The 15,112-nt window shown below is 37.1% G+C and overlaps 1 protein-coding gene across 2 annotated transcripts in view; it reads left to right on the top strand.

Annotated features, from left to right (window-relative positions):
* The window catches only part of COL4A3BP (collagen type IV alpha 3 binding protein), a 71,047-nt gene extending 56,423 nt beyond the window's left edge, over positions 1–14,624 (top strand). For both annotated transcript variants that reach the window (XM_015820145.1, XM_015820144.1), the window contains 4 exons: positions 1,002–1,130; positions 1,355–1,484; positions 8,299–8,435; positions 11,732–14,624. In XM_015820145.1, coding sequence (XP_015675631.1) covers positions 1,002–1,130; positions 1,355–1,484; positions 8,299–8,426 — 387 coding nt within the window. In that variant the 3' untranslated portion in view covers positions 8,427–8,435; positions 11,732–14,624. The remainder of the gene's footprint in view (positions 1–1,001; positions 1,131–1,354; positions 1,485–8,298; positions 8,436–11,731) is intronic.
* The last annotated feature ends 488 nt before the right edge of the window (positions 14,625–15,112 follow it).

Here is a 15,112-nt window from a genome sequence, read left to right as displayed (position 1 = left end):
GTACATTCTGCATAGATGGATGTGATAAATGATGGCAATTACTATTATTAATTATCCTTGCTTGGATGTAATGCAGAAACACTATTGTAAAATCTTATCCAAAATTATAATAAAAGTGTGCAAAACATTTCACCACAAAATATCCTGATCTTAAAACGTACTGTTCCAAGTTATTTCCCAATCTCTGCAATATGGGTTTAATAACATTGAGCTAAATTATAGGTTTGCTTTAAAGATTAGAACAAAAATGTGATTTTAAAATCAAAGAAACATTTCAATAATATAGAAAACTTGTATCCAGCTGTTTGAAAATCTCAGCGTATAGAGTGTTAGGGATCTGTATGTAATGCCTCAGCTTGAACTCTTTGTGTACAGTAATTTCCTTTAAATCTATGTAGGCACATAATCAAAAACCAGACCTAAAAATAATTCATAAATATTATTTTTCTCCTCTAAAAATTACATTATGCCAATCCAAATCTTTATATATTGTATTGAAGGGATTGATGGTGATATATATTTAATACATTTTTGTTTCCAGCAAGTTAGAAATAATAAATTTTGACAATATAGCATTAGTTATCAAAGATCTATAAAACAATGCAACACAAGTTATTGCTGTATTATCTAAAATTGAGAAATCTTTCAAACAATATTTTGCTTTAAAATTGAGAAGTACTTTGCATTGTTGCTAAGTAAAAATGTGGAGGATTGCATTGCCTTGAACGAATTGTTGAATTTTAAACGTCTTTGCTCTTTGGTTATAAATTTTGTTTTGGTTGTCATATTTTAGGTTATAAATGAAATATTTTGTAATACTATATGTGTTCTTGCATAGAATTATTGAATAGGTATTTCTTTTTATATTTTTCTCTGGGATTATATATGTAACAATCAGTATCCTCAAATTTTGATTTACTTCTTTTCTATTATTAGGATTACTACAGAAGTGTTCTTTAAAAAATTGAATACTTTAAAACATATAACTGCTTTCCTTCTAGCGAGTATGGCCTGCTTCTCAACGTGATGTGCTGTATTTATCTGCTATTAGAAAAATACCAGTTTTAAATGAAAACGACACTGAAACATGGATTGTCTGCAACTTCTCTGTGGAACATGGTAGTGTTCCTGTAAGTAAAACTTGTAGTTTCTGAAGGTATTTATTGTTTTAAAATTCCTTTCTTAACTGGAGTGTTTGTAAACCTTAGGGCAATGATAATTTGAAAGAAAGGAAGGAAAAGATTTAGGATATTTAATGAGATTTTTCTAATGGAAAGAAAAGGACAGAGCCATAGTATTTATTCACAGTCAGCATTTAATCAGCAACAATGCGAATGTTTGTATTTCTTGACAGACAAGCAATCGATGTGTTCGTGCCAAAATAAATATTGCTATGATTTGCCAGACATTGGTAAGCCCTCCAGAAGGAAACAAGAAAATAAGCAGAGACAACATCCTATGCAAGATTACATATGTAGCAAATGGTAAGGCATGACTTTCTTGAAATGCATATATAGTTGTGTTAGTGTAAAAGGTTTTTTTCTTCTGATTTACAGATAAAGAACCATACGAATAATAAGATAAAAGGCCTATGTACATACAGGTGCATACATACATGACAATTACTTTTTGTAAAGATACTGCAACAACTAATTCTGTTTAGGAAGACCTGACATTGTTTATTGTTGAAACTACAATTAAATCCAAATGACAATCAAATTTTAAATCATTTTTGGCTTCTTTTAAGATGATAGAGATAGAATGAAGATAATAGGGCAGGAAGGGTTCATCTTTTTCCCAACTCAGGAGCATGTGGAAGGTGCATTTTATCTCTTAAGTAAAGAGTCAGGAAAAACTAAAATTTGATTTCATTTACATTTAATAAAAAGAAGAAATATTACTGTAAGGTGTCTTCTTTTATATATGTTCTGTCCCAGCCTACGTCCATCTTTGTTGCATCACAAAAACAACCCCTCTTTAACAGTAGGCTGGGAAAACCAACCCCTTTTTATTACAAAAACAGTCCAGATAAGTTTGCTCAAAAACAAAAACAACAGAATACTTTTCCAACAGATAATTGGTTAAAAAATCAGACAGAGCAGGAGTTTAAACAAAACATTCATCGGTAAAACAAACAGACCATGATCCCTGTAAGTTCGTACAAACGGTTGCCTTCAGCAACCAGCACCGCCCACACCTCCTCTTTATATACAGCAGTTCCAAGGCATTGCCTCTCAGTGCCTTCTCCGTTTTCTCTGGAGTTGTCCCATTGACTTCTGTTGATTTACCCTTGCTAATTGCCTGCGTGCACGAGCATCAATTAGCAAGTCCATCAGGTGTGCTTCATACGACTGGAGGGCCCAGGCTCTTCATCAAGCCGTGAGTCCTGTAATTCATCAGAGCCTCCCTCTGACCCTGATGGCCCTTCAAATGCCTCCTCCACCTCCTCCTCAGATTCCTCAGACTCAGCTGTTGGAAACACAGGCTGGCACGGAATCACGACAATATATATAATCACTTCCCTCTTCTAGTACATTCAAAATTACAATTTGAAAACCATTTTTGGACGGATTTGAAGCCCACAACCACAGCTTTAGGAGATTACATCCCTTTTTTTAGAGGCTGTGTTCGTTACATAAAATCAAATCTGGATTTCCTTCTGGCCATGCGTTAAATGGAAAACTTGCTGTGAAATCTGCCCTTTGGGCATGTATTCTATGTACACTGTTTTGTGTATGTAAGTTTTAAGTATGTGGTAATAATTGTAGGTGGATTGTGAGATGACCCTCACAATTTTATTTAGATTGATCTGTAAATGCTACATGGGGTCTAATTTAATTTCCTATTCCTGTAATATCAAAATGAGAACTGATTTTATTACTTTTAATAATAGTTGTACATAATTAAAATGTTAGGATTTCAAAATTGTCTGTGACAAGTTTTTTTTAAATTGGAAGTATAATCTGCAATCTCTGCTAACCCTAAGCAAATACCATATGAAAATGCAATTCCTCCTTATACCTAAAGCAGTTTAAATCCAACAGTTTATTTTCATACCTGTTCCACATGCTATTGGATACATTGCCAAAATTTACATTTCTCAGGATCAGGGCTAGTAGGCGGCAATTAGTTGGCAACATAACCAGCATTCATAGTCTTGAGAAACTATAGCTTCCAGCTAACTTCCATCCAGTATTTGTTTTTGTTTTTTAATGATTGATACAGTTAGGGGAAAATATACAATGTTGTAACCATGGCTCATTGTCAGCGCTGGCTTTTTGTTATTGGTGGTAATACTGATTACATTTTCCCACGTATCATCAAATCATTATAGGAAAAAGATGATCTACCCATTTCACATGAAGAAGTTTATTTATTTATTTGCTTTTTTGTTTGTTTGTAAAATTTCTAACTCTGTTTCCCAGAAAGATTCTCCAAGCATCTTCAAAACTTTTTGAAGCTATTTAAAATAAATTGAAAGTGATCTATAGTTAAGATACTGTATAGTTTAAATAAAACATTCAGATTAAAATTCTTCTGAAAGTACTATATTTTTAAATTACCCCCTCTCAAAGCTTAAAGTACCATAACATGCAATATCAATAATAAGATTAAATCACCACCAGAGATTTAATCAGAATTCTGGGTAAACAGTTTCCTCTTTAGCTAGCACCAAAGTTTACAATACGTACAATAAATATAAGTGCATTGTTATAATCACAGGCATGAGGCATGAAGTAAATCGTAAAGCAAAAAGTATTCAATGTAAATAAAATAATAACAACTTCAAAAGTCTGTGCAAAGTTATAACACTAATGTGACTAAAGGTTGTGTAAAGCTAATCCTAAAACTACAACATGATCAGAGGTATACAGGTAACAACTTATGACTGGTTGTTTAATGACCGGTCAAAATTTCAAGTGCCTTGGGAAAGGATTCTTTATAGCCCATAAAGACTTCTGTCTGTCATAAAACATTGTGCCGTACATTTCAGGCATTTTGCAACAAACTCACTTACTGAGATCAATAAGTGACTCAGCGGTAGCAATAGTAGCTAATAGTTATCTTAAGGCTATCTAGTCTTTGTAAAATATCACTTTGCTGGATCTTGGGCATGGCTCCAAAGGTACTAATAAGTACAGCTAGTGCCTATTAGACTTGGCCTCATTCTGCATATCTGTCTTATTCCCATGGCCTGGCTTAGTCAAGGGCGAACAGGGAGAGAAGATAATGTTATTAACAACAGGTTTTATTATTTGGAACACCATGAAGATCAAAAGTAGCTGAGCTGAACAAAGAGGTTATCCCTCCATCATGACAAGAATAGCAAGAAATTATTTCATTTTAAGTAATATGTGAGCTGCAATAGCTTGCTTAAAAGTAAAATTTGGGTACTGCGAGGCAAGCTTGGAAACCACTCAATCAAACACAAATCTATTTGCTGATGATGGCAGGGAAGAAACTGTCCCAGATAAATTAGAATTTCTCTTTTGGAGATCTAACAACTAGAATTACCGTATATTCCGGCGTATAAGACGACTGGGCGTATAAGACGACCCCCAACTTTTCCAGTTAAAATATAGAGTTTGGGCTATACTCACCGTATAAGACTACCCCTGTTCCAACGCACACCAAATAAAAATTAAAAAACATCAGATTTGATTTCAATATGGTAATTTTAATTCAAATGCTTATGACATGCAGGTANCCATTTTTCACACTTATGACCACTGCAGCATCCCCAGGGTCATGTAATTTACATTTGGATGCTTGGCAACCGATTCTTATTTATGATGGTCACATTGTTCCAGGGTCATGTGATCACCTTTTGCAACCTTGTGACAAGCAAAGTTAGTGGGGAAACCAGATTCACTGAACAGCCATGTTACTAATTTAATCTCTCTCCTACTTTCTTTCTCTCTCTCTTTCTCTTTCCCTCTCTCTCTTTCTTTCTCCCTCCCTCTCTCTTTCTCTCTCCCTTTCTCTCCCTGTCTCCCTTTCTTTTTCTCTCTCTCTGTCTCTCTCCCTCTCCCTCCTTCTTTCTCTCTCTCTCTCTCTCTCTCTCCCTGTCTCCCTCTTTCTCTCTCCCTTTCTCCCTCTCCTCTTTCTCTCTCTCCCTCTTTCTATTTCTCTCTCTCTCTCTCAAAGATCCTTAAAATCTTTAAAGGTTATGCTTGGGCGGAAGACTTTTTCTTTTACAGATGGGGCGGGTGGGCCTGACATTCGCGCGCAGGCAGGACCCTGCCCGCCAAGCCACCGCTTCCCCATCGCCCTCCACGCCAGCCGGCTCTGTCTCCAGACCTGCCAGCTGACGGGCGCAGGTCCGGGGGTCGCCAGCTGACGGGCGCAGGAGTTCGGCGCTGCAGCGGCCTCCCCTTCGCCCTCCGCACCGGCCAAAGCATTGCCTGACGTTCCAGCTGACGGGCGCAGGTCCGGGGGTCGCCAGCTGACGGGCGCAGGAGGTAAGCGCCGCCGCGGCATCCCAGACGCTTGCTTCTTCGGCTGGAGCAGTTGCAAGGGACCATGCAAGCCCTTGCAACTGCTCCAGCCGAAGAAGCAAGCAGCTGGGAGGCCGCGGCGGTGCTTACCTCCTGCGCCCATCAGCTGGCGACCCCCGGACCTGCGCCTGTCAGCTGGAACGTCAGGCAATGCTTTGGCCGGTGCGGAGGGCAAAGGGGAGGCCGCTGCAGCGCCGAACTCCTGCGCCCGTCAGTTGGCGACCCCCGGACCTGCGCCCGTCAGCTGGCAGGTCTGGAGACAGAGCCGGCTGGCGTGGAGGGCGATGGGGAAGAGGTGGCTCAGCGGGCGGGGTCCTGCCTGTGCATGAATGTCAGACCCACCCGCCCCATCTGTAAAAGAAAAAGTCTTCCGCCCAAGCATAACGCCAGCAGTTCTGTGCCACAGAGGCTTGAGGCACGGAGGCACGGGACACGGAGCGGCGCGGTGCGGTGGGAGGCGGCAGGACGGGGGGAGGGGTTACCTGCATCCTGCCAGCCGAACTCTGGAAGCCTGCCTGAATACCCGTATTTTCCGGCGTATAAGACGACTGGGCGTATAAGACGACCCCCGACTTTTGAGAAGATTTTCAGGGTTTAGAAAGTCGTCTTATATGCCGGAAAATACGGTAAGTCTGTTCAGAGATGTATGATATATGAAGAACAACCTGATTTAATTACAAGGTGTAAGTAGGCTTAATTGAAATAACTTCTTTAACTGCTTGCACACTTGCCAGCAGTTACATTTGTGATTTATTATTACTCAGTCCTGAGGGATGTTGGTTCACTCAGTCCTGGGAATGTCTGTTTGGCTCTGGACTTCAATAAAGGCAGAAAGTCTTTTTGTACGTTTTTGGGCAAAAACCTCAAAGTCACTTTTTAACAGACCCAGGTTATTTTTAATGGAAACTAATTGCTTGAACACCGAAATGATAGTTTGTGCTGTGCGAAAACATGGTTTTGCCATGAATTTAGTTGCGCCCTCTTATATCAGCAGTTTCTCCTAGTTCTTACCATGTGCAACTTGTTCTTATTTTCTTTAGAAGAAACTAGAGAGTGAATGGACTGGGGAATAATGGGGAGGGCCAGCGTAGAATCCGACCTGTCTATTAAATCATGTCTAGGAGAAACAGAACACCCCAATAATTGCTCTTTTTCTATTTTTGTATGTTAGTCCTCTTCAAAACCCTCAAATTTATTAGAGATGAGAAACATAGTTAATTTACTTACTATTTCTTTTTGTAGAAAAAGTTCATCAATTTTTTGGTTGTTTGGCTGTTTTGGAAGAGTTCTACAAGCCAAGACTCACTTTATGACACTTCTTCCTTTCCCCTTTTCTCCAAGTCAGAAGTCTTTTCTCTTTCCTTCTCAGTGCCCAACTCTTCCTTTTTCTCTCTCTCGGGAAAAGATGTATAACTGATTTAATTTGCTTATTTTAATGTCATAAACAACACTAAAGAGGCAGGATATAAAACAGGAGCTCATAGAAAAAGATGTTAATAGTTTGCTATCTTGTTCGGGTTTTGTTTCCATTATTACATGTCAAGAGTACAATTGATTTTAAATAGTAAAGACAGTTATGCTTCAGTGTTATATTTAAAATCACAGTGTTTTGGTATAGTTAGAAAAATTGGCAAAAAAATTGGTAGATTAGCAAGATTCACAGAAATTTCTATATAAAAAAAGGAAAAATCAAGCCTTCTCTAAGTATGTAGTCACATCCATACAGTATCCTTGGCAATAATACCAAAGCAGTTTACCACTGGTTTTTCCAATTTTTTAATACTTCAAGATTCCTTAGCAGCCTTTTGTTCAAGTACTTACTAGGATCAACTTTGCTTAGCTTTTGAGCCATAAAAAATATCTCTCTGTCAACAATATACAGATAATCCTTGCTTAACTGCCATTTGTTCAGCAACGATTTGAAATTATGATGATGCTGAACAAATGGCAGTTAAGCAAGGATTAAGTTAAGCAAGGAAGTTAAGGCTGTTGCAGCATTCCCACAATCAAAATTCAAGTGCTTGACAGCCTGCCTGCATTTATGACCAAAGCATCCTCGTCAACTCCTGACAGCTACCTATTTTCTCTCCCCCATCTCTGCCTTTCTGGCTGCTCTGCACTCTGGTGTTGCTGCCTACCCCTTCTACCATGCACCACCTCTCGTTGGCCTTTGCTAACTTTTTCCTCCTGCTGCTGACAAGGCTGGTCCAGCCAAGGCAACTTTGAGATTTTAGGTGGTGGAATCCAGGATGGCTAAAAGGGAAGAAAGGTGGGTGGGAGGAATTGAAACTGAGGCAAGTGTGGCAAGGCAGGAGAAGCATGAAGTCCCCCTTGACAGTGGTGTGATCCTCGCCCAAGAACTGCAACCAGAAATACTGGAGCTGCCATTGCTAAGGAAAGCAGTCACGTGATGTTTCGTCTAAGTGACATTTCACTTAGTAATGGAAATTCCAGATCCAGTTAGGGTCACTAAGCAAAAACGGCATGTAGATGTTATACAGCTGAAAACAAACTTTGCAATGGCAAGAGTTGCCCTTATTTGCTAGTAGGAATTGTATAAAACTTTCTTCAATTTATCCAGTAAATGGAATTGGAAGGAGCTCTTTGTTTATGTCTTGATAGAAATTACAGTTTAACAGAGTATGAGTTTGTGTTTCAATATTACCATAATTACAAGAGTAAACCTGATGGGATAATATTTATGTAATTTAAATTCTCGTCAGATTTTATTGTTTGTGAATTTGCCACTCCACAAAAATGCAAATATATTAACCACTTAAAATCTCATCTTTGTTTGTAGTGAACCCTGGAGGCTGGGCACCAGCTTCTGTACTACGGGCAGTAGCAAAACGAGAGTATCCCAAATTCTTGAAACGATTCACATCATACGTACAAGAAAAAACAGCCGGGAAGCCTATTTTGTTCTAGTATAATCAGGTATGTATAATCCCTTTGGTTTTTGCTATATATAATTATTTCATCATTAATTATATAGCCACTTCAGATATGCTGAAATATTTGAAATGTTTCTTAGTTTGTTTTAAATAATGTGGGCATGTGGGAGATATGGCAAATTCACAGTTGGAAGAAATAAGAGGATACAGTTAAGATTATAATTTGGGGTTACATTCTTGATACCAAAATGTTCTGAAAACTTTCTCAGAACCTTCTAGGCTCCTAATCTCACTGAATCCTCTTTCCCTCCCTCTCTCTCTCTGTCTCTAATTAGGGATCTTGCATGCGGCAAGTCAAACAACCAGCTGTTATACAGGTAGTCCTCGCTTACCTTGTTCAGTGACCATTTGAAATTGCAACAACACTGAAAAATAAGACTTATGACTGGTTCTTGAAGTTGCAGCCATTGCAGTGTCTCTGCAGTCATCTGATTGTGATCAGGCACTTGACAAGAGGCTTGCTTTTACTTAAAAAAACATAATTTTTATTAAGAATTTTGATGGCTATTAAAACTAATACATTAAACTTAGAGAAAAAGAATAGCATATGAAAACAGAATAAAAGGTTTAGTAAAGAAGAAAAGGGAAATAATGAAAAAGACAATTATATAAAAAGGTAACTTCCAATCATCATCACAAGAAGTATAAACAAATTTAGTATCTCTTCACCCCTTATAACAGTGGTGGCGAACCTATGGCACGGGTGCCAAAGGTGGCACTCAGAGCCCTCTCTGTGGGCACGCGCACCATCACCCCAGTCCTAGGCCTTCAGCTAGGTTTTATAAAACCTTTTCGTTTTAGGCCTCCGCCACCATGTACAAAAAAAAAGGTTCAATCAATCAGTCAATTGAACTTCTCGCAGGAAAAAAAAAGATCTTGCAAAGTTGAAATTGATTGATTGAACTTTTTAGTCCCACCCAGTCTGCTGTTTCCACCGCAGCCACGCCCACCCACTGGGCCACACCCACCCGGCACCCAACGATGCATAAGTGGGTTTTGGGTTGCAGTTTGGGCACTCGGTCTCTAAAAGGTTCGCCATCACTGCCTTATAAGGTTACAAACAGATCACTTCCTCCTATATCCCATGTCTTATCTATAAGCAAATCCATAAAATTTCAGTCATGGTGTCAGAAAAAAGTCCTCAAAGGATTGCGAGAACTTTGCAGGAAATTAAAAAAAAAACCACCTTATTTTAACCTTGATCAAATAAACCAATTTTATATTCCTTCTTTTTACTTCTGTCTTAATATTCACTCAAATATTATCATAGAATTTGATCTCACTTCCTTATATCGTTGCACATATTTCATGAAGGTTTTAGCAAGCCTCTTTTGTACATCTAATAAGAAAACAATTTCCAAATTATTCTCTGGCCAGTTTCTTTTGTGTATACAGTAAAGGCCTTTTCTAAATCATTCCCTAGTCCAGTCATTTGTAGTTCTACAATTTCTCTGTCTCGTCATATACTATTTGTCCATCTATCATTCATCATCATCATCATTCTTCATTAATATCTTTTCAACATAGTCTATTCACACAAGCAGAGATTGTTACTGACAGTGTTGATTTTGTAATTATTAAGTTCTGCCTCCATTCTTCAGAGATTTAATATTTAATATTAAATACTTTAATATTCCCAATATTATAACATTTAAGTCCCAGTATTAACTGACATCAAGAAAGGCTTGTATTTTTTTCCTGCTTAGAATCATTCGTACCCCCCTTCCCCTGTAGTGTCCAGTTTCTAAAATTATAAAATGACATATCTTTGATATGATTTGCAATAGGCAGGATACCCAAAGTAAGTGTTTCCCACAAGAAGCAATTTATTTTTATAGTTAATTCCAAAATCTATAGTAAAAGCCAATATTCCAAATTTATCTGCACTCTTAATCTATTTATAAACAGTTGATAACTGTTTATAACTACATCAAAATCTTATTTAGGCTTCTTTCTGTTTATCTCAAATTCTTTAAGTTCTTAAGCCTATAATTTTTCTTTTGTTCAGAGTTGAAGAAAAAACTCACCTGATGACTTTTTAGATTTATGGTTCTGAAGGTCTCTAAAAGCTTTAAGGTAGTTAATAGGCAGTTTCCTAAAGTGAGTAGAAAACCAGTTTTGCTCCACTGCAGTTGCAAGAAAGATGAGTGATCCCTTCATCTCCCAGTACTCAAACCCACAGTTTCCTCACAAGGGGGAGCTGTCAGAAGCATATGTGGGTGATCTTATCTGGAGAGGATCTGAGGAACCAATATATTCACTGGATCCTGGGACTTTCCATGGTCTTCAGTTCTGCTTTCACAAAGCTGTCTTCAGTTTGGCATACCTCCCTGGAAATTGCACACACCTTGCATTTACAATGATTATAGCATCCTGCAATCATGTTGTCATCATTTGCTCCCGACAAGCCAAAATCAAGGAGAAAAATCAGCAGGAAGTTGCAAGTCACAGTCATGTGATGTTATGCTTAATGACCCATAGTGACCTGCTTAATAACTGCAGCCAGAATTGGCATAAATTGGTACAGTCACATGATGTTTCACTTAAGTACTGCACCACTTAGTAATGGAATAGCCAGTCCCTATTGAAGTTGGTAAGTGAGTATTACCTGTAAACTTATAAACATCCTTCCCGACTGAACTACATTTTGCAAAGTTTAGAGAAGGAATAATTCCGATCAGATAAATAGACTACCAACAGATCAGTGTAGCTCGATATAGTTTTCGCCTTGTCAGGTGCCTGACCCAGGCCACACATAGCAAGCAGACAAAATAGAGATTGATTCCCAGCAACCATTTAAGCTTCCAGTCACCAACCATTGCTCCTGATTTCAGACTTTAAACAAATTGCAAACACTGCGAGGCAATCCCACTTGCACGGAGGAAGCTTCAGTGGGATGTAGGCTGAAAATGTCTGCAGGTCACCTGATGAATACTACCTTGGTACTGATCTCCCCAAACCCAGAGAACCAACTAGCAAAAATTCATCAAAATCATCTTAATTTTGATGATTTTGTGACATCGTAAATAGAATACCTTACCTGCAAATAAATTAGTTGTGATAAGACAATCGGTGTAAATTGTACTTAGCCATGAATGCACCCAATTCAACACCTGGCTTTGTTCAACTAGAGAAACACATTTAAACCAATCTATGGGTACCTTTGCTTTTCTGCTTATCAAGGGGAGAAGCTGCAGACATTGGCCTCATTCTAGCTTTTGGTGGTACTGGACACAAGTGAGAAACTTCATCTATTTTCCCCTTTCTCCCTCTACCTAGTGATTGGAACAAGGCTGTGTGAACATTCCATTTGGAGAAATGAACCAAAATGAAGGCTCCAAGCTGGAACGTAGGATCTACAGTCTTATGGGCCAAGTCCTGCATTCTGTACACAACTGAAGAATATTGCAATGCCATGAACTTGAACTTTCACTGTCTTCTGCTAGTTCACTTTGCTGAGTTGATGTGTAATTATAAAAATACATGTGTTGATACATGTATATGGCTCTGTTTGCTTGCTCTAGAGGAGAATACTACAATTTTGGGTCACCAACTTGGTTCATTGCTTTAACTTTTGAATAATTTGAGGAGATTTCATTTACTGTGGGACTTCATAAGACATTTGCACACTTCTTGTTTTTGTGTATGTCTAAAAAGCACAAGAGACGAATACACATCTAGCATACCATATGTGCTTTATGTACACAAAAACATGTCATAACTTTTTTCCCCATCAGGTTTTCAGTAAATTCTGTGTCCTTTCAGAGGAAATTTGTGTATGCTTTGTATAATCATAGTTCATTGCTGCTGAGTTTCTGTGAGAAATCATATTATGTAAAACTTCTCTTAAAATATGAGGGCTGTCAGGATCTTTATGACTTGCCTTTTCTATAGTCTTGCTCCTATGAAGGCCTTCTGGAATCTGATGGAGTAGGCATGAAAAGCTTTATTTTTTTCAGATATCTTTATATTTCTATTTTTATTTTTAGTTGTGTAATATGTGCTATTGTAATTTAGTTCCAGAACATGATCCCAAAAAGATATTATCTTCTGGTAATATCTAAAGTTATTACTAGATACTATATAAGAAGACCTGACTGTCAGAAAACAGCTACTGCTGTATCTTGCCCAGATTGTGTGAATATGGGCTACTTTCTAGCAATTGGAACTTACACTGTGTAATATTTATTGAGTTAAATTGGATTGCTGAAGATAACATTCCCAGTCTTGGAAAAAAATGCTGTTGTTTAGTCCTACACTTTGTTTCCTGTTAAGTAAAGCTATGCTATGAGATTCATATTATAAAAACTTGCCATACACGTAATATTTGCCCCATGATCTGCCTTGTCAGATATGAAAACAAATAAAATCTAAAGAGAGTTCCCCTTAGTTGCTATGATAAGTTAACTGTCAAGGATCTGACTGTCTTTAATATCAACAAATACAATATATGAAGGGTGAGCTGTATGAAAAGACTGGTGGTCCTTTTGAGGAAATGCCTTGGGTTGTACTTTTAAATTGAGATTAGCCAGATGACCTTTTTAGCTGTCAGCTTGTGTATATACGGTATATAAAGAGAGACAAAATTTGGATATATTTTTGAAAACAAAGCAGAAAGTCTTTAATTCATATAGAGTAGCTGATGCCTGAAAATAAATATACTTTTTAATGAAGATTCAGCTAATGAAAATCTTCAAGGTTGGAAGCAAGTTATTTTGGGTATAAGCTGATGTGTCTTTGGTACACTAAAACAGGCACACTCTAAGGTTGTTTTATGTACTGTATACAGAATTCATGCTTTTTAGTATCCTTCATTTGCCTTTGTCTAAATAATGTGCATGGAAAATGCCTTACTACAGAATAATTCTGATCATGATTTAAAATGTAGAAAAGTGCCTATAGGGTAAAGCTGGCAAGGCAAAGAGTAAAGATGGTGAATTTGATCTGTTTACTATCTCACCAGTAAGCATTTTGTATACCATTTCTTATACCTCAGATAAGTTTAATATTTTTGCAATCAACTGGAAAAAATATTTGTTCACCATAGCCACTGATGGGAACTTCAATATCAAAATATTACTTAGACCCTGAAAACAAAATCAACAATTTGCCATTCCTGATTATGATCATGGAACACATGCAGATAACTATTATTTAATTGGATAGCTTTATTTTAGAAAGAGATGGAAAGTTTACAAAGCAGTTTATAAATCTTAATGTCATTAGTTGCATTTGCACTAAATGTGATGTATTTTGCAAATCTGTAAATAAAAATTACACTAAAAGATACTATTTGTAAACTAAGCTTTACTTTTAGACAAGTGGTGTCACTTCATTACAGCTAGCCCTGCCCAATCTGTCTTGAAATTTCTTAGGATGTATAATAAAATAATTGTGGTCAGTGCTTGACTAGCAGTTCTTAATGTTTTTCCAGAAATAGAATTTTATTTTTAGTTCCCAATTGATTATTGATTTTTTTCCCATCTAGCGCATCTATCCACCTGATACTTCACAAGTGGCATCTTTTGCTATAATAACTGATGAGCAAATTATAGTCCCTACATGTTTAGTTTTTTTATGAGCTAAACTATAGTTAAATTCTGTGGATGTAGGTGGCTTTACTATATCTCTTTAGCTTATTGTTCCAAAGACTGAATAGCCACCAGAACCAATATTAACATTAGAATTCTATCAAATGGTGGAGTTTCCTCTTTAACTGGGAAGGGACAACATATTGAGACCTATCTGGTTTTTAAAAATCTTTTTTATTATTACATTTTGCAATCTGACTAAATGTTATAAAATCTTTGAAGGGGTTAGAGGTGGAATGCTGGGTCATCTTGAAAGAAATTTCTCCTACCTTATTGAGTTGAGCTGACTTGTAAGAAGATGTACTGGCACTCATTAATCAAATGGTTAAGTCAATTTTTCACAAATCTTTTTGTCAACTGTTGGTTATATAAATGAAGCTATATTTGAGTTATCATGTTCAACTACATACTCAAATTATAAATCAGTTTCTAGAATGTCCCGAGTGTGTAAAATGTGACTGTTCTATGATAGCTTTATGATCCTGTTAACATTAAAAATAAATGACTAAATGGAGTTGCCTCTTCATATTACAATCACAGATTTGAAAACCAGTATTTAAAAGTGCAAAGTATTAAAATATATTACAAACACTATTTCTATTTTGTATTTATTTTTAATACTCAACACTAGCATTACATTATTTTATTCTAAAAAAGAAACTTTACTCCTAGTATGATGTAGTTGCAAAAATACTATTGCTTTTATGTGTGCCTGTGACAAGTGGCCAAAATGTTTGGTGACTGAAAGGCATTAGTAGCAATTGGACCATGAGTGAAGTTGGGTGGGGTTAAGATTTGTTTCTGGAGTGTTTTATTTCTCCCCAATACTTTTGTCATAGGCTTTGTAAGCCATAAAAATATTAAGGGCCACATGCATCTATCTTCCTGTCTACTGAAATAAATGTGATTCAGAATTTATACAATAGAATAAGAAAATTTTATATAACTCAACTGGTATTTAGGTTTAGCCATTTCTGTGTTCATATGTTCTCTAATTAGCACCAATTGTCATTTTTTTCATACAAATGCACAAAGACTGAATCACAACATACCCATGGTGGGAAGAACA

The sequence above is a fragment of the Protobothrops mucrosquamatus genome, unplaced genomic scaffold (assembly GCF_001527695.2).
Source record: "Protobothrops mucrosquamatus isolate PMUCROS unplaced genomic scaffold, P.Mucros_1.0 scaffold1076, whole genome shotgun sequence".
Lineage (NCBI taxonomy): Eukaryota > Metazoa > Chordata > Lepidosauria > Squamata > Viperidae > Protobothrops > Protobothrops mucrosquamatus.
This window is presented reverse-complemented; position numbering and strand designations above follow the sequence as displayed.